General features: G+C 41.5%; 1 protein-coding gene across 2 annotated transcripts in view; it reads left to right on the forward strand.

Moving 5' to 3' along the window:
* NYAP2 (neuronal tyrosine-phosphorylated phosphoinositide-3-kinase adaptor 2) overlaps nt 1–20,623 on the forward strand; it is a 206,152-nt gene that overhangs the window by 168,565 nt on the left and 16,964 nt on the right. The window contains exon 6 of one of the 2 annotated variants that reach the window (XM_006763405.2): nt 4,458–4,561. In XM_006763405.2, coding sequence (XP_006763468.1) covers nt 4,458–4,561 — 104 coding nt within the window. Of the gene's footprint in view, nt 1–4,457; nt 4,592–20,623 lie in introns of those variants that run through there. The other variant, XM_006763408.2, reaches the window with a different exon arrangement.

Below are 20,623 nucleotides of genomic sequence, written 5' to 3' on the forward strand. Positions count from 1 at the left end.
CATATGCCTAAATCATGACATTGTATATTGCACAGATACCCTGAAAACTACTGGAAGAAAATACAACTTGACAGTAATTTCATTCGTATTAGAGAAATTCTGAATTTTCAACTCTTCTCTGATTCTACTGGGGAAAAATAATTAACTAAGCATACAAATTTAGATACTGCAGAAGGTGCCTTCACCTTACTAGGCTCTCAATCTCAGTCCTGTTTGAAAACATGACAACACGTTGGCATGAGTTTTGACTGTTCTGCCAGCTCCCCCAGTCCTCCACTGCAAGGAACATGGCCCCACCCTCTGCCCTCTCTCAGAGGAGTTCACCCTGACATTGCTCCCAGTTGGCAGAAGTTGGCTTTCTTTGGAAAGGCCTTATAGTCACAAAGAATGCCCTTTCTTTTTCTGTGAAAAGCCATTGAAGACATTACAAAAAAAGGAGGTTTTTTCTGACTTATGCTGGCCTGTTACAGAGACTAGTTCTGGGAAGCTCTGTGGGATGACCAGACTACATATCAATTAATATTTTCACTGCCATCTACTGTCCATAACAGGCACTGCAATTTCCCCTCTCTGATTTTGTTGTTAAATTCAATTGAAGACTGGTGAATGTATTTTTGTCTTTTTATTGGAAACATGGGAAAGGTGAAGAAATGAGGAAAATGTCTTTATATTACTAATAAATGTACAAATAATTTATCTTCTTTTAGAATGGCTTTTGTCTTTAAACTACAGCTTAAAATAATTCATTCAATAAATACTTCCAGTCCTCAGGTATCAGTTATCATGTCACTCATGGGAAGGAACGAGATAGTCAGGATGCCTGTCCTCACAGAACACACAGTTTAGTAGAGGAGGGGAGGGAAGGATGCTGTGTGGCAGGGGCGAGACTGTCGATGAGGTTGCCTGTGTCAGCTGAGAGAAAGCAGTGTAGACTCCATTATATTATAAGCAGAGGAGCTGAAAGATCAAAGGGGCCTTTAAATAATAAAAACAGCAAACATTTCTTGAGACCTTATTACATGGTGGTCACTTTTTACATGAGGTAACATCTTTACACTTATTGTCTTATTTAATTTTTACAATAATTTCATGAAGTAGGTAACCATTACGTCTCCCATTTTATCTGTGAGCAAACTGAACCTTAAAGAGATCCAGCAATTAATCCATTGTCATTCAGCTGATAAGATATGAGTTTAGTAGCTCTCATGAAAAGCTCCAGAAAAAGTATGAAGGCAGTTTTCATTGACTGACTTAGGTCACATGTCCACTCCTGAACCAATCAGTGAGGCCAAGGAGATGGAATGATTGCACAAATCTCAGTCACAGGGCCACTTCTGGAGCTAGTGTTGGGGGCAGCTCCTAATGTGGAACCATAAGAGCTAAGAATACTAGTGGTATTGTTCTCCAAAGGAAATTCAACTGCTATTCCAGAAAAAGGGTAAATGGATTCTGGAAAGGCAAAAATGAAAGATGGCCATTATTCTTCCTGAACTTTATTTTTAAATAAATTTTTGTTTTATTTTTAAAACATTTACAACCAAAACTTTGCTGACAATTTTAGAAAATTTTAGCAAACAGCAAACTTGAGCTATGCAAGATCTTATTGACATTGTTACAAAATTAAAATATAAAAAGCAGACCAGAAAGGAAGAGTAAAGCAGTAATCTTATGATTATCTAGAGGCCCAGTGCATGAAATTCGTGCACTGGGGGGGGGGGTGTCCCTCAACCCAGCCTACACCCTCTCGCACTCTGGGAGCCCTCAGATAATGTTCAACTGATGGCTTAGGCCAGCAGAGAGTGGGCCTTATCCAGCAGTCAGACATCAAAAAAAATCAATAGCCCAGTCAGGTGTGGCTCAGTGGTTGAGCGTCAACTCAGGAACCAAGAGGTCACCAGTTTGATTCCTGGTCAGGGCATATGCCCAGGTTGTGGGCTCGATCTCCAGTAGGGGGTAAGCAGAAGGCAGCTGATGAATGATTCTCTTATCATTGATGTTTCTCTCTCTTTCCTTCTCCCTTCTTCTCTGAAATCAATAAAAATATATTTTAAAAAGGATCAATGAATGAACCTTGAAGCTTGCTTTTTATTATAAATGTTGAAAAAGTTCCTTGAGAATTTTCTTGGCTTCCCTCAGGTCTTAGGCAGGTAATAGCTTTTTTCGGACATTGCCATAGAGGTTTTTCTAGGAGAAAATTTCCCAACTGGCGGTTCCCAAATTCCTTGGAGTTTTTAACATAGTATTTCCCTGTTTCAAATTAAAACAAAACAAAACACTCCATTGGAAACTTAACTGTATCAAATGTTACACCTCTTAAAAGAGAACTATTGGGGACTCAGAGACAGTACACATAAACAGTCCACAAACTCTTCAGTCTTGGGATCCCTTATGTTCTTAAAAAGTATTGAGAATGCAAAAAAGCTTTCCTTAATATTTATCATATTAAACTTGAGAATGAAAAAATTATTCATTAAAAATAAAACCAGTATATATTAACATAAATAACACCTTTCATAAAACTATATTTTTCAAAACTATAAGAAATGGTGAGCAGATTGACATTGTTTTTACATTTTTGTACATCTAATGTCTAATTCCATGGAACATAGATTCTCATATCTGCTTTGGATTCAATCTGTTGTGCTATGTTGCTTTTATTTAAATATATGAAGGAAATCTGGCCTCATACATATATATAGTTGAAAAGGAAGAAATATTTTAATAGGCATATCATATAATTGTAGGTGTTCTTTAATACTCTTCTAAAAGTGAACAAATATCAGCTTCATAGAAGTTAGTTACACATCAATAAACTCATCCTGTTCTGTTACATAGAATCTGTCAGTCTATCTTGAACTTTAAATGGACATTTACCCATACATGATTTATAACATCATGCTTTTAGAAAATATTGGTTCACTAACTCATGCAACTCTTCCATATGTTGACACATTCTGTTATAAAAATCAATACAGCACACATTAATATCACCACTGATCTCATAAGAAACATCTTTTAAGTGTTAGGTTGTTGTCAAACACACAATGGTGGGTGCAAGTTTTTCGAAATTTTAATTTTCCTTAAAAGCTCAAATGTATCATTGTCAACAAATATTGTCAATTGTCTTCCTTAAAGCGATAGGTCCTTTATTCTCCCCCCCCACCCCCAGAAAATGATGATTCTCATTAAAAACTAGAGCTTGAAGTTCCTTCCGCTGCCTCCCTATCACAGCTGTTTCTGCACTCATTTCTTCTGTAGACAAGGGGTCCTGTTTCCCAGAGGGGCTCAAGAAATGCTTGTGGTTTGAAGAATGAGTGGTTGACTACCTAATGAGGGATCCAGCCTTAGCCCTTTCCCAGACTGTAAGCCAATAGCCTCTAACGTGGGGTCTCTCCACATTAGATCTCCTCCCCACCTTAGTGAGAGTTATAAGTCCACTGACCAACAGAGAAAACACTCAGGTTTCTAATTTATAAATTGGGAGCATTTATAGCTAACTCTGTAATTCCAAAGAGTGTCTGTGGGATTAACGACAATTTAAGTGTAGTTCAAACAGAAGCTGGACTATACCAGGCACTCCAAACTGACAGTTAATATAAAAGTTTGTAATGAAAGCAGAGATGTCAATTTTTTATGCCCTCTTTTCTTCTCCTCTATCAAATATCCTCTGGTAGATCTGAAACTCAACAGTCTCTGTTTACTATAAACTCTATTTCTTGGGTAAAGAGAGCTCTTTCCATCTCCAAATTCTAATCTTCAAAGTCTCCTCTCAATTGTCTAGGCAGCTCATTTGTGCTTCTTAAATAGAGGAAGACTTAGGGCAATGCTTTTAATTTTAAAAAATGCTATTATTATGAAAGAGTGCAAAAGTCTTAGAAGATGGTTATAAAATGTAAAACAAATTGAGATAAGTGAGAGAAATGTTACATTGAAGACATGATGGAAGTAGTCAACACAAGCACAATGATATAGACTTCAAGATCAGAAAGACAAAGAAACAATGAAAGAGCAGGAAGAAAGGAGGGGAAAAAGGGAGGATAAATTTTGGAGAGGGTGAAAGGGGGTTTTAGGAGCTAGGAGCCCTATGGACCAAAGCGAAAATAAAGTACCAAAAATCGTCATGCCGCTCGCTTTTTCCCCTAATGAGGTATTGTTGCTCCAGTAATCACTCCATATAAACTAACTATAATTGGGGTAAAATGTGCAAGGGAATGAGGCCTTGGGCTTCACTTCGTGATTTTCTCTTCACGCTCAGGAGCTCAACTTCAAATCAAGCCTCTGTTTTAGAGTCAACTGTTAGGACACTGGTCACCTGCCAGTGATTAGCAAACATCGGAAGGAAGTATTTGGTGCATTGAAAGAATCCTTAGCAACACAAAATGGGCGTCTGGGAGCACGGTCATCACTGCCCACACTGCTCCACTAACAGTTGATCTTTCTTTCCCCTTTGTCCTCAGAACCGAAAGTAAGCTGCAAACTAGGCCGGTCTGCGTCCACATCAGGTGTGCCTCCTCCGTCAGTTACTCCTCTCAGGCAAGCCAGTGACCTGCAACAGAGCCAGGTACCATCATCGTTAGCCAATCGTGATTGACTTCCTGTGATGCAACATGCCAAACGCTTCCACCTCTGTCTGTCCTGTGTTGCTGTAGACGACGTTTGCATTGCTTTTCTTTTTCTCTGTGTGTATGGGTCCGGGGGGAGGAGTGTGGCGGTCTGTGTTCTCATCCGAACAAGAGTCTCTCTTCCCTGCGATGGGTGAAACTCCCTTTGCTGTTACCAAATCGTTTGTGTCTCTGGTTTCCATCGTTCTGTAACATAAATGTAGTAAACCTGTACTATCTGTATTGGCTTAGTGGTTCTTTTAAAAAATTCTTTCTCTCTTCCATATTTTGTGTACTTTTATACTGTCTCTGGAAATTTATCAACATTTGATAAATTTATCTACTTTGTTTTATGTAGATTTCCTTTTAAATGTTTTGTCTATGACACTTTCACAGATGTTGTTAATGAATTTGTACATATCTTTTAGCACTTAGCCTATTATACTGTAATATTTGTGGCCATTTTGCTTTTATTTTTATTTAGCTTGGAGCATGATTGTAAGACACTGTGACTATTGATGTCTTTATGAATATTCATATACCAACTGATTTGGACTGAACATGGCAGCTAGTCTTCTTTCTTAGGCCATAAAGACAAATTGACTGACCAGATATTCTAGGTATTTACCAAAACCTATAGATTAATAAGGCAATCTTTAAATAAATGACATTTTTCTCTTATACCAATAATATCAGAAATGTTCTCAGAAAGGGATATAAGTATTCATGCATGGTAAATGAGATCTCTATTATCACCTGAGGAAAAGAGACAAAAAATAAAGACATGAGCTGAAATATCATTTAATCCTTCACAATACAATATGTTGCTCTGATATTCATTTGGGTACATCATTGTATATGGGGAATTTATTATGGGGAAAAATTACTACATGTTGCTATCTGTAACTCACATCATAGGAATTCAAATAAGTTGACTTAATTTTTTGGCCTTTAGTTGTTATTGGTCCTAAATAGGATATTGTCACCCTGAGTGGTATCTCTCTGCTCCCCAGATTTTATCTTCGCATTCATAAAACTCTCCTGAAATAGTAAATTATAAAACTAGGGAGGATACCTCTATGGGAACTGTCCATCAATGAGGATCAAATTGCATATTCATCAATTATTTAAAATGTGAAGCTATTTTTAAAACATAAGCAAAATATTTGCATTTTTTTTCTAATGGGAGAAATGGAGCTTTTTAGTAATTTGGTCTGGTTTAAATGTGCACAGGATTTGGTTTATGAATATATGAGACATCTACCAACACAGACACAAGAAGCTTCTCTCAGGGGCATCTCACGTGTCATGTACAATTCCTTGCATCTTAATTTAAAATGTTAAATGTCTTCATAACTAAATGTTTCTGGCTCAAACATTTGTTGGGTATAAAAGAAGTAGAAACAATAAGACAATCTATCCTATCTAATAAAACAGAAACATGGTAATTGGCGTATGACCGCTACCCTTCCCATTGGCTAATCAGCGTGATATTCAAATTAACTGACAGCCAAGATGGCGGTAACCACCAACAAAGATGGCGGTTAATTTGCATACTCGCAATGATGAGAGGCGAAAGGGGAAGGACTGAAGAATGGTGATTGGCAGCCCAGGCGGCAGGCAAGAGTTGGGGGGTGGGCAACGGCTGCCTCCCCCCCGCCAGCAGGTGATCGCCATGGGAAAACTGGGGTTGCCAGCTCCCCCCCCACCCCGAGCGGGTGATCGCCATGGGAAAACTGGGGTTGCCAGCTGGCCTGCGGCCCTGATCACCATGGCAATTGGAGGGAGGAGGGCCGGAGCGGCAGGCCAGGCGGCAACCCCGGACCACCCCCATGGCAACTGAAAGGCGGGAGGGCCTGCAGTTTTTCCAATGCCAGGATTCCCAGTAAATACTAAAACTCAGGATGCTTACTATCAGGTTAATAGACTTATTACTAGTTAATTATTGAAAAACTGTTGAAAGCAAAAGCCATCGCTGATCCCTAAATAATTCCAGTGGTGCTAACTAATGAAGCATCGGGCTTTAGGGAAGCAGAGCCATTTGGCCACATTATGACTGATTACAGAGAAGGGACTATGTTTCCTTTCAGATTGTTCACCTCTTGTCTCCTTTCAGTTCAAGTTTTTCACTCTCTCTCCATGTCATGGCTGGAGCTTGCTAAGAAGCTTTGCGGGAGGAATAGCAGAAGTGCCTGACATGCTCCAGCAGAGGTGCACAGGTGGCCAAAGGCGGCTGACGCTCACCCCAGGCGCCCAGGCCAATAATCACTGCCCTCCCCAAAGAACCTCGAAACAGTTGTTACTGACTGACCAAGGGTGGGGGAGGGCAGGGGGTCGGGGTGCTGGAATTCATAGTGTCAGGCCATTGCCATTTGTGTATAAACAAAGGTGAAGGTAACGTTTGCTGGCCTTTGCAATCTGTTCTGGCTTCTGGTCACTACAGCAGACACAAAATTTGTAGAAATCTATAATCTCATCTGACCAGAACTTCATAATCTGTAAGAGAAAATGAGCAGCTCAGGAAAGAAGTGCAAGTTCTAACGCAATCGGAGATTGCTCCACAACCTGCAGCACTCTCTGAAACTCAGAGAGATGGAAGCAGATTTTTCTCTCTATTCCTTCACGTCTGAATAAATAACAGAGACACAGGCAATTAGGGGAAAGTGACATTTCCTTGGAATTTTACTGCAGTGCAGCTGCCTATTTTGGGTATTGTTATAATGCAGGTCTTTGGAAATTAGACTGAATTTCTGGGACTGATGCAAGAAAGCTATTTGCTTTTCTTGGTTATAGAAACAACACTGTATAGAAGTCATGTATTGAACTTGAAGCATGTCACTTTCTCCTTTTTTTTCTTCTGTAGTAAAGAAAGAGGTGTGTGTGCTTTTATAGATAGCAGGTGATGGTCCCATGATTCCACTATCTCTGGCTGAGAAAAGCCTACCTCTACAGTGACTCCCATCCCATTGGGGGTGGTACCATCTATGGTCTCCCTGCAGCAGGTGAGGGACTGGCAGCTAATGCATTCAGCCTTATGAAAGCCAAGCTTTCCTTCAAGAATAGAGCAGCCAGGGTGTATGTCTAAAAGTGCTAGCTCTCCGGGAGAAATGTTTCCAGGAATTGTTTGCATTGGCTTTTCTGGGAAGGAAGGAGATGAGAGCCACATCATCTGACATGTGCACACACACCCCCACATACACACACTCACAATACACTTATGGACACTCATATACACAACTCTCACTTACACACACACACACACACACACACATGCATACTAGCTCACTTTTGTGGACACTCATATACACAACTCTCACACACACACACACACACACACACACACACATGCATACTAGCTCACTTTCACACTCACGCACAAACACTTTACCTTTTTAAATAACAGCTCCCCATGTCCAATCAAGGAACCACAGAGCTAAAAGTGACCTAGTGTTGAACTGAAAGCCCTTCATTTGCTCCCCAAGGCTTGCTTATCATTCTACACTGGTTATCCTTAATTTGGGAGAGCGGGTTGAAAAGGCCATCTGTAATTTCCTTTGGACTTACATTTCCCAGTCTGACAGACCCAAATCTCTTTAGAAATCTAAAACTCGCCTTTATCTCTTATTCTGGTTGCCTTAAGTGTTGTGAGAGCAGCCTCTGCCCGCCCCCAGGACAGGCCTCAGCCGGGCTGGTCCCCTCAGGGTACTGAGAAGCTGTTATCCAGGTGAACAAGCCCAACTCCTTCCAACCCGCCCTTTAGGATTATGTCTCAAACACTGATTTCTTTCGATGGCAGCTCTCTAAACTCTCTCCAAGCTCCGAACACCCCCGTGAGCTTCATGACCCCTCTGGGGTGCAACCCCACCTGCCTGGGCTGCCTGCAGAGCAGAATTCAATTCTGTCTTCTTGCAGGCCCCGTAGCTCTATCCACACACCAGCATCAGGCCAGCTCTCCCGGATAATGAGGAACAGATGAGTGTCTGTAGCTGAACACGTGTCCAGAGTGTGTTTCTGGATGTGATGTGAAAATTGTTTCCTAGATATATTTTTAAAAAGGAAGATAAATCATCCAGAAAATAGGGATTAAGGATCAGTCCATGTGAAAGACTAAGAGTTAGAACTTAGGTGGATTCTGTGACGAGGACGGGGCCCAGCATACAGGTGCAGGTCTAATGCCCAGACAGTGTATGACATTCGTGATCTTTTGCTGATTTACTAGATAACTCTCTCGGTAGATGTCTCTCTCTTTACACCTGAAAAAGTGTTTTTCTCACACAGGCTGATATTGCCACCTTAGTTCTTAATCTCTCTAGAACAGTGAGATGCTTTGATTGATCAGTTACACTGCCTGGAAGCTTTGAGAAGACTACTAAGACCACTGACGTGTGAGTTCTGAGCTTTCATTTCCCAAATAGCCAGGATGTTTGCACATGGAACTTGTAGGGGTCTGGAGAGCAGGAGGAAGACTTCAGACAAAGGGAGAGACTAAATATATTAACATAAATACAGGGATTCTAATGTCATCTTCTCAATGTCTGTCCACGTGGCTGAATAATGTAACCTTAAAGGGTGTGTTCTTATTTAATTTCACCTTCAGTGCATAGGATCAAGTAGAAAAGCAAAGCCAAATATTAGGAATAGAGAAGCTTCAAATGTACGTTCTCTTTAGAATTCTTAGGCTACTAATAGCATCGATGATATGATTTGTTTTGCAAGGTTCCGAGTGCTCTATTCCAGCCCTAAATCCAGTACAGCTAGAACAAGTGTATTACACAGCTTCATCCGATCAGTTGTATATACTGTACATTTTCAAATGCTTCCATCCAGAAGTTCAGGTTTGGTGGTGGAGGAAGAAAACAGTACCAGGAAGAGGAAGGAGTGGGATCTATCTTTGAGGGGGCATGTACCACCCAACTTAACCTGATCAAGAGGCCCCTTTCTTACCACCCCACATGCAAGTGCTGAGCAGACATTTTTGTTGTTGTTGAGACCCTGTGATGTTCCAGGTCCTCCTCTCAGACCTGAAGTGAGGGCACTGTGTTTGGACCTTTACCCAGTGGCTTGATTAGATGCCCAAGGTTATAGCATATAATGGAAATGGGGAAGGGGGTGAGCAGAAACAGCACACAAAAGCTGACTCACATCATCGACATAGCTTCCCACCTCACAGGCTACACGTAGATTGTCAAATGACTCCCCTTTCCTTCATTCCACGTAGAAATAACCTGGAAAGCATTCCTAGTATGAAAAACCCCAACTGGGGGATGTGGAAAATGCCGCAAAGTTTACAATGAGTGTCAGCATCATGGTGGAGAAGGGTTTGTCTGCACTGCCCATCGTGAAATAAAGTGCTATGTTCACAAAGATTACGTTACAGAGAAATTGTAGTTATTTGTTATAGGAATGATATTTATCACAGAGATTAGATTTAGCCCTGTGTCAGATGGGATAAATTCATGTTACAAATGGGAATGCCAGTGGTTATGCTGATTTATTGCCACGTATGATGGCAGAGTTGCTTTGAAATAATGCAGGTGTCCAACCAACCAACCAGTCAACCAGCCCAAAGCATTACCTATGTGTGCTCTCAACAGTCCCATCCAGTTCCTTTATAAAATTGTGAGGCTTTAGTGCTTTGTGGGTTTCTCTCTACTTAGTGCCCTATTTAAAGGGAAAGCAAGATTTCGTTATTACCTTTAAGTAGCAGCCAAACCCAGTAGTGTAATGAAATGTGGCCGTTATTTGATTTGCACTTTCATGCCAAGAATTCAGGAACTCAGCTTGCTTTCTACAATGGACTACAGTATGGGCTGAGAAATTCTGACATGGTAGTTGGCATTGTGTGCTTGTTAACTTTTGTATAGTTCAAGTGGCAGAATAGTCGTTCACTTTTTAAAGTGCAATAGCCCCAGTCTCTCAATAACGCCAATACTGAGTAGAATGAAATTAAGCAAACCATCCCGTTGTCCTCATTGCAACCCTCTGCCCCCGCCCCCCAATTCCAATAATCTTGCCGTTTATTCACTAGGAGTAGGAGGCAGGGTGTAATACACAGGAGGATGTTCTCTAAGAAGTCTCACACCAACTGACAGACAGGAGTTGGGGTGGGGCAGATGGACCTTGAGGGTGTGCTCCCTCTGACTTTGCTGTCTCCAAAACCTGCCTGTGTCCCTCTCTCAGAATCAAGAGTTGTCAGCTTAACACACCAGGGCTACAAGTCAAAGTGTGAGGTAGCTTACGTATGTAGTTAGCATCTCTTAACACGTGGAAGGGATACTAAGTTCTTTAGGGCTCCTAGATGAAGTCTGCGCGCTGAAAACCATGCACCATTTATTGTCATCTCTGTGCCAGGACCTGCTGAGAGTTTCCCTGCCTCATTGCAGGTGTGCTCCATTGCCCTGTCCTTCCCCGTGGGTACAATTACCATCCCACCTCACAACTGAGAACACCAAAGGGACATGGCATACCTATTAAATACCAAAGTCTAGAAGCTTAACTACTCAGCTGGATGAACACATGAGATTTAGAGGAAGTTAAGACTTCTGTTCAAATCCTGGCTCCACCAGTTATTAGCTATGTGACTTTGAATACATACTTTAATTTCTCAAAGTCTGTTTTCCTATCTCTCAAACGAGGGCAGTGTTATCTGTCTTGCATCATTGTTGTTGAGGGTTAATGACATATGTGTATAAAGTCCTGGATGGATATTACCTGCTAGAAAAATAATAGTTCTTTCTACTTCTTTCCCTTCTTCCAAAAATGCAACATTCTTGCTGGCCGAAATATCCTAAGTGTGAGAGTCATTCTATAGCATGGTATTCCAAAAGGGGTGGGCACAGAGGGGTGGTTCCACCCACCCAATATCACTGACCTTGTATGGAACGGCTAGCTCATGGTAATAATAAAAAGCTTTTTAGTCCATTTAATTACTTGATTCTAAATTCTCTAGAGAGTGTATCTCATTTTCCCATCATCTGAGAAAGAACTGTTTCTCATAACCCCTCCTTGGTATGATTATTTCATTATTTCTTTTCCAAATAGGGAATTAGACAGTCAGTTATTTACCATATAACAGGGAGTCTATCTGAATTTCTTCTCACCTTGTAGGTCTCAGGTGTGGCTTTGAAGCAAAGTGAGAAGAAATCAACTAAGGTACATTTCAGAAATGCCTCCTGCTCTCTAATACAACTTACTCTCCTATTTGAGTTAACGTATGAATGAGCCTGATGAAATATTAAGGCTGCATAGGAAGCTGTTATCTGCAAGGGTCAGGACAAAGGATGTGGAGATGCAATATAAGTTTGTCAACAGTGTCAGCATTTACTTAAAGCATCCCCAGACCACTGTTTTAAATGCCTTGTTTTCTGATATGCACATGTATTTACCCACAAGCATGTTCAGGATAATTTTATATCCCATTACATTAATTTAACATTTTTGTTTTTTATTTTTCCTTTTAATGAAGAAAGAATAAGGGTAATGCATTATAAATTGTTATGTAATCATGAGGCCTGAATTTTAACAGCATTCAGTCTTGCCAAGTGTATGTGCGCTAGTACGTGGGTACCTGTTGTCTCTCCTTTGTATTTCTTAAGCAAAGTCAGAGTAAAAGGAATATATATTTTAAAATATCTTTCAGGCCCTCATATATTCCTCTGCAAATGCCAACAGTGGTCTAGTTTACTAAACTTATAATATAGGTGTGTCTGGGAAAGTAACGCTGAGGATTTTAACTTCGCTTACAGTTTACACCTTGTGGTTTCCAATTCCATATCAATTTTTATCAAACACTTAGGAAATAGAGACTCCAAAAATAGCTGCTAGGTTTATTACAAATGTCAGTATAGTCAAAAGTGAAGCTTTGCCTCAGTCTAGAGGTCAAGTTACCAATTTATTGCAGTAGATCTTGCTTGAGTTGTACACAGCTGTTGAAGCAGCATTAAAGCTTTACAGATTGATAATGCCATCTGAGAGCTATAAGCGATGGTAGTGTTCGGCTGCCAGATATTAGCAGAAATCCACGTTCTAGAAACCTTCCCCATTAGGCTGTAAGGATTGAAACCAATGTCAAGCTGTAGATGGGGCTGGCGAGCCTGGCTTGGGAAAGCAGCACAGCATTAGGTGGACACTTACCGCCACCTAGCGTCTAAAGTGAGCCTTGCAATCTGTAAGAGGATTTTAAAAATATGTAACTGAATCTAACAAAACTGCTTTATGGCAGAAAAGATATGCTTCTTGCCATAATAAGCAGCATGCTCACTGAAACCCGCAACAAATGCTTTTTGATGATATTTGTTTTGTGTCCCTTTCATTGCTTTATTCCTGCGGTTTTCGGCTGTTTAACTTTTGAATATACCTCTCTATACTTTTGGGAGGGGGAAAAGAACAAATCGCAGGTGAATCTGTATTTAGTCATCACCTATGCCCACATCAGGTAGTTCATTAACTAATTTTACTGGCTGTTGGGGAGGAGAGAGAAAAGTTAGAGAAGAGATGCTGTAGTCAGTTTGGCTCAGTGGATAAAGTGTCAGCCAGTAGACCGAAGGGCCTCAGGTTTGATTCTGGTCAAGGGCACATACCCTGGTTGCAGGCTCCTCCCCAGCCCGGGCTATTGTTTTGCTGAGACGGTGCCCTAAACACATGATCACTTGTCTCTTGGCTGATTCAGCACACAGAATTTGTGTTACGCCCACAGAATTTCTAAAACTACTCCTGCAGCCAAATATAAATGCAAAGCAAAGTTAATTTTTTTAAAAAAGGTGTGAAAACTCTCAGTGACAAAGAGCTATTTGCTACTAGAGTATATTATATTAAGAGAAAGTCTATGTCCATGCTATGATGCCTTCTCAAAATGAGTCGCCGAATGGGACTGTTTTTACTCTCCTGTATAATGAACTGTGTGTGAAGGTTTGCCAAAGCTGCCAGAAGAGGGCAGCATTTTCTCTTTTTCTATCTCCTTTAAAAGGAGGGGTGGATTGTAGAGGTCCCAGCAGGCCCTCTTATCATCTGGTCTGCAGTAAAGCACATCAGGTCTTCTCTTTCCTCCTCATCCATCATCTTCCCTCAGCCTCCCAGTTACTCCGGGAGGTTTTGGGTGCTGTGACTGGACCCAAGGGAAACGATTCACTGGATGGCATGGCTAGGTGCAAACTTTCCAATAGTGATTTGATAAGTTTATATGTCTTAGTCTTGCAAATAGTCCTGGCCAAAAAGACAGTGTGGGTAAAATTAGTATCTGGCCATTTTACCTTATCCTTCTCTTTCCGAAGCCTCCAGCCTCCACCTTACACAAACTTACCCAGCCTTTGTGTCCCTCATTGTTCCACCGTCTCTTGCACCATCAACCAACTAAGTAGCATGTAGTGTAATTGTCCTTACTAATAACTAGCCGGTGTGACTGCCGACACTTTGCAGTAATTAGCATTAGCACTTTAGAACGTGCAAGTTGCTTTCATAGAGGTCTGAGCAGGAGAGTTCTCAAAACTTTCGTTGTCCACCTGATAAGGACCAGGGGCTCCAATAGAGGCACAATGTTTAATAAAAACTCATTGAATTCCAAGGAATTTCAGCCTAGTAAAGGACACACATGTACACACACTAGCAATTAGTGTAATTAGAGGAGAGTACAGAAGACAGAGAAATTAACTTAGAGAGTCTTGATAGCATGGTTTTATAGACCAGTATGTCACATTTGACCAATCTATACTAATAATAGCCTAGGTGGCGTCAGGCCCTCACATTGTCACAAGATGGCTGTCACAAGATGACCACACACACAGCAGAGGCGGGGCCTGGCAGCTGCTCCCTGCAATGAGGCCTTGGGGACCTGGGTGTCTGTGCTGCCCAGAGGATGTCGGTCCTGGCGTCTCCACTGCCTCATGTGGAGGAAGCGGGGTCCCGGTGGAGGAGGCGGTTGTGGCAGGGGAGTGGTTAGGGGGTGATCAGGCTGGCAGGGGAGCAGTTAGGCATCATCAGGTCAACAGGGGAGTGGTTAGGGGGTGATCAGGCTGGCAGGCAGAAATGGTTAGGGGCAATCAAGCAGGAAGGCAGGCGAGTGGTTAGGAGCCAGCAATCCCAGATAGTGAGAGGTCTAAACCAGCAGTCTGACATCCCCTGAGGGTTCCCAAATTGGAAAGTGTGCAGGCTGGGCTGAGGAACACCCCCCACCCTGTGCACAAATTTCGTGCACGGGGCCTCTAGTGTTTTAATAAGAGGGCAGAAGGCCTTTTTAGAGGTAAGAGGATTTGCAAAGGAGTGAGGAGTCTAAAACCATACAATTTGTACAGAAATGTAAGCAATTTAGCATTACACTAGTGGTAACAAATGTTGAGCTGGGAAATATTGGAAGGAAGTTATAAGGGGATGAAGAACAAATGGAGAACTAGTTCATAGAGAACTAGGTACTGTAAACATGATCATTATTGCTATTCCCATTTTACAAATAGGGAAAATGATCCATCTAATATATTAGTGGAAATTTGCTCAGGAGCTGTTTCTCTATAATTTAAACACTAATTACCTGATCCTATCTCTGTTTAGCCTCTTATGAAGGTGGAGATTATGCTAGAGCTTACTTTTCTGGCCAATTAGCATTAAAAAATATTATAAATCCAAAGGAATCCTTAATTGATGGAATGTCCAAGATTTTGAAAAAATTTTAATCATAGAAAGATCAGCAAGCTAGCACACCTATATACTTACACACACACACACACACACACACACACACACACAGGCACATGTGCCAATATATTTTAACCATGGCACTTCATCTCCAAATATTTAAAGATGTGTCTTCTAAGAGCCAGGACATTCTTCTAAATAATCACACTCAAATTATAATGATTCAATACTATGTTCTCACAGAAAGTCCATTTTTAAATTTCCACAAGTGCCCACTACTATGCCTCTTCCCAATCTAGGATCTAATCAAATATCATATGTAACATTTCCTTCTTAGTTTTTATCATAAATATTTCTCATCCTCATTGATTTTTGTAAGACATTGAAATTTCCAGAGTCCAGAACAGTTGTTGTTTTGTGTGTGTATGTGTGTTTGTTTTTTTCAGATCAACCCTTAGTTTTGATTTGTCTGATGGTTCTTTGTGGTTATATTAGAATTAAACATTTTGAGCAAAAAGATTAAGTGAAAGAGGCCTTCTCAGATGGCAATGTAACATTTTGTCACTGGGAACATGATATTTGATCACTTGGTAAAGGCTGTTCCTCCACTCTAAATAGTCTGTGTACCAAGAGGAGGGTCAGGGGAGGCTAGAGTCTCACTGCAGGATCAAGTCAATTCAGTATTTTGTGTGCCTCTTGCATTTTCTTTAAAAAAAAAAAAACCCACTAATTTTGTTTCATCAATTTTTAAATAGATTTGACTTAACATTTTCTCTTGTGACCAATTGCAATAATCTTGCAAGTCATAATCATTACTCTATGCCCGATGGAAAGAACTGAAAAACAAAGGTCAAGTGAAGTCTCAAGTTCACATAGAAATGGCAGATCTGGGACTTGAACCCCACTCTTGATGCTCTTTCCTGAAGACATGTGCTGTGATTCCCTGGATGTTTATACTGTTCATCACCACTAGTGGGGGGAAGAAGACTAGAAATCTTTTGACAGTCACCAAGTTCAATGCTGGGCAATGCTTTCTCCTGAATGAATAAGAAATAAACAAATCTACTGTGTCCCAACTGGTGCCCCCCTTTTTGTTTGCTAATTTTAGATTAAAATAGAAATAGATTACATATGTATTGACTGCAGACATTATAGAATAAGATTAAGGATAAGTATAAACACCAACACACTACAAAATGAATATATGAGCCCTATTTAATTTGTAGTGAGGTTTCAGGCAAGAATATGCACTTAATTTTTGTTTACTATATATATTGCCTATTTGAAAGCATAAAACATAGTACATGTGCTTATGGAATGGGTACTTTTCATGAATGTGTCTTTTCCTCTCTAGAGAAAAGATCAAAAGTCATGATGAAATGTGAATTTGGCCTTTCTTACAATGCATTGTTTTAAAATTAAAGCTCCAGAATAAGTCTCTGCATATCACATATTTACCTACCACAGATCAAACATCAGTGTGTTTAATTAATCCTTTAAAATTCACTTCCATGGAAATATTTGGGCCAAAGGTAATCTTTACACTGACTGGGCTACAAAAACAAACCCTATGTACAGACATAAGTAGATGCTTACATTTTTAATTACCCAAAGTAGCAATACTAATAAAATAGTAGGATTACTATTTCTACTGTTTATTTAGTGAAAATGCTGTATTTAGTATGTGTGTGGGGGGAACAGAAACCAGAAACACAGTCCTCTCATGTCCACCCTAAGAAAACAGGTGTCCAGGATATACTGGGCAGACCTCACTTTGTTCTATACTTTAAAATATTGTTGCGAAGTGCTAAAGAGAATGACATTAACAAATTAAAGCGATATTAATATTTGAAGTGTATGCCCAACTGGTGGGGCTCAATGGTTGAGCCTCAACCTATAAACCAGGAGATTACCATTTAGTTCCCCATCAGCGCACATGCCCGGGTTGCAGGCTTCATCCCAGTAGGAGGAGTGCAGGAGGCAGCCAATTAATTATTCCCTCTCATTACTGATGTTTTGCTCTCTTTCTTTCTCCCCTCCTCTCTGAGATATATACAGACACACACACACACACACACACACACACACACACAAGGCCCGGCACACAAAATTTGTGCACAGATACGGTCCCTAGGCCTGGCCTGTGATCAGGGCCATCTTTCCCAGCTGCCTGGAGCCAGTCCTGCCCCTCACTGCCATCCACCCCCAGTTCCCCGTTCGCCATCGGGTGATTGGTGCCTGACAGCCAGGGGAAGGGACCGAGAGGTTGGCTGCTCCTGCCCGCTCATCGGACCCGCCCCCTCAGTAGGTGGCCATCAGGTGATAGGAGTCTGCCGGCCAGGGAAAGGAACCAAGAGATGTTTAGTCCGCCTCACAGTGACTGGTCCAGCAGTTGTTCTGGTTGTTCTGCTGTTAGGGTCAATTTGCATATTACCCTTTTATTATATAGGATAGAGGCCTGGTGCATGGGTGGGGCCAGCTGGCCTGCCCTGAAGGGAGCCCCGGATTGGGGTAGAGGGTTCACACTGGGGGGCAGGGCTGGCCCAGGCAAGGGGCCTGGGGCAGTTTGCAGGCTGGCCATGCCCTGGCTTTGTCAGGAAGAACATTCAGAAGGTGTCCAGTCTAATTAGCATATTACCCTTTTATTAGTATAGGTAGTGTGTGTGTGTGTGTGTGCACACACACATACACACTGAGTGGCCAGATTATTATGACCACCTGACGTTTGTAGGCAAATTAGCAGTACACTGCATCATATGGGATATGGAAGCTGAAGGCCTGTTAGAACACCTTTGCGTCTGCAGTTACCAAGATAACACGTCTCCAATTCGCACAGGAACACAAGGAAGCTGCCAGTCTCTCCTTTTTTCTTTTTTTTTTAATTCTGGTATTTATTTACCTTCTGCAATTGAAACTTTGTTGCGGCTCCAGCTCCGAGGCCGGCTGGCTGAAAGCAGGTATCTGGAGTTTGTTAGCTTCTATAATTGCAACATTTTTTCTTAGAGAACAGCTCAGAGGACGGCAAGGCAGGCAGGGAACCTTGGCTTCCTCCATCACTGGAGCAAGCAAGCTTCCTGTTCACTTCAGCTGCCTGGCTGCTGGCTGCCATCTTGGTTGGCAGTTAATTTTCATATCGCCCTGATTAGCCAATGGGAAGTGTGACGGAGGTATGGTCAATTACCATTCAAAGGCTGTTGTTAAATCTCGTTGTTTACCCATATCTTCAGAAAAAAATCACTTCTGTCGTGGTCAACAACCTGCTTCCCTATTTATAATGGTCTGGCCCTCTAGCAACTTCAGCGTGAAATTATAGCTAATTTGCCTACAAACGTCAGGTGGTCATAATCATCTGGCCACTCAGTGTATATGAATATATACATATATATTTAAATATTTTAAGTGTTAAATGGGGAAAATTTAAAGTAACCTTCATTTCAGTAATAGGAAAGGTATAATTATGTTAGACTTTCAAGAGAAAAAATAAAATTTAAATCCTAGTTCTGTCATATAGTCTGCTAATGTGCAAAGGTGATATTCATAAACACTATTATTCATAAATATCTTGTTAAAACCAGTGTGAACATCACCTGGGAGAAAGGTGGGGTTGGTGTGGAAGTGTACGAGGTCAGAGGGTGCAGTAATTTGCCTGGGAAAGCGGAAACACTCTTCAAGGGAAGATCTTGACTTTGCACACCCCGGCCGTTAAACACACCTTCTGCCCTGAACAGTGGGACTAAGATTTGCCGGTCCAACTTGAAAGGTTTATGGACAGGCCGCGATGAGTTCCTCTGACCGAATCCATTTCAGACGATCTTGCTGCGGTTCCCTCTGCGTGGCCTGAACCATGTGCACAGGCGCCAGGAATGAAGGAGAGAGACCATCTGGTTCTCATCCCCGCATGAGAGGCAGGTTTAACTAGAGGAAACGAATGCGTGCAGGTGTATAAAGTATTTTTATTAGGCCTGAGAGTGAAATCCTGGAATGTTGTGCCGGGAGAGGTCATGCAATCGTCCCTTCGGAGACCACAGCGGAATGCCAAACTGGTGAGGTGATGCCTGGTGGCTCTGCCTGAAGCCTAGGGAAAGGGCGGCAGGAATCTCTAGGCCTCTGAATATAATGGAAATTTTTCTAAAGACCCTTCTAAAATAATGGTCTTAACTATAGTGTGTATACCTCCTATTACCACAAAGGGGTGCTATTGACCTGGTTTATCCCTTCCACAGAAAATGCTTTCAGTATTTTCCTTAAAAATCCTACTATAGGATTTCAGCAATTATTTGGAAAGCACCAAATAATTCAAAAGTGTTTGTGTATATTTTGGAATGACAGTGATCGGGATTAAAGTCGATTTCCCTAAAATTTATTGGGACTCTTCATAATCATTTCTTTAGAAAAATAAACATGATCATTGGATTATTACTCTCCATCAATAATAAACTAAACATTTTCCAAGTAGTCGTGAGAGGAGATATATGCATCAAATTAATCTTCTATGCTATGGTCAAGGAACTTTCCCAGTAACAGAATTCTGGTGCTTCTGAGCAATGAGTCAGAAAGCTCAGTTTCCTTTAAGAAATGACACGTGTTGGAACAGGGACAGTGTGGGACACCAGCCGCATAACCTCCTCCTGCTGTTCTTAGCTGAGAGGGTGCAAATGCCAAAGCAGTCTTCAGCCCTCGCTGTCCTCACTACCCACAGTCCTCTGCTAACCCTTAATCTTGGGCATGATGACAAAGCAGGTGCTCGCTACCTAATGAACTGAACTTAGGCTCATAGATTTGCTGTGGGTGAACTGAGGACATCAGGGAAAGCCACAAAGCTGAGGGTCTCAGTTTTCCTGAGTTGGGTCCAGTAAGCGTTTCCGTAATGAGCTCTCTGCTCTGAGGGCCCCTGGGTGCAGAGAAGAAGCAAAGGTGAATGAAACCCTTCCATTTTTTCTACCAAGACTTTCATGAGAAGACCAGTGTCCTGAAGAGAATATGACTTGAAGACATATTAGGCTTTGAATATATATTAGATTAGAGGCCCAGTACACTAATCTGTGCATGGGTGGGGTCTGGCTGGCCCGCCCCAATTGGGGCCTATTGGGCTGGGCTGGCTGGGGGGGAGGGGACTCAGGAGGTCGGCTGGCCAGCCCTGCCCCCTGGTCGAACTCCAGGTCGAATTCCTGGTCGAGGAGACAATTTGCATATTAGCCTTTTATTATATAGGATTGTGGTGTATGGATTTGGAGGTTTAGAAAGCATTCTGACCTGCCATGCTTAGGAGGGCTACATGTTCTCCTGTTTGCAAATGAAATGCTTTTTGAAATTAAGATAAAAATAGTCACAGAGCTTATTAGTCCCTCTGAGAAGAGTTTATCTTTACTTTATATAGAAGCTTTGGTGGGAATGGGGAA

Source organism: Myotis davidii, unplaced genomic scaffold, assembly GCF_000327345.1.
Source record: "Myotis davidii unplaced genomic scaffold, ASM32734v1 scaffold575, whole genome shotgun sequence".
Classification (NCBI taxonomy): domain Eukaryota; kingdom Metazoa; phylum Chordata; class Mammalia; order Chiroptera; family Vespertilionidae; genus Myotis; species Myotis davidii.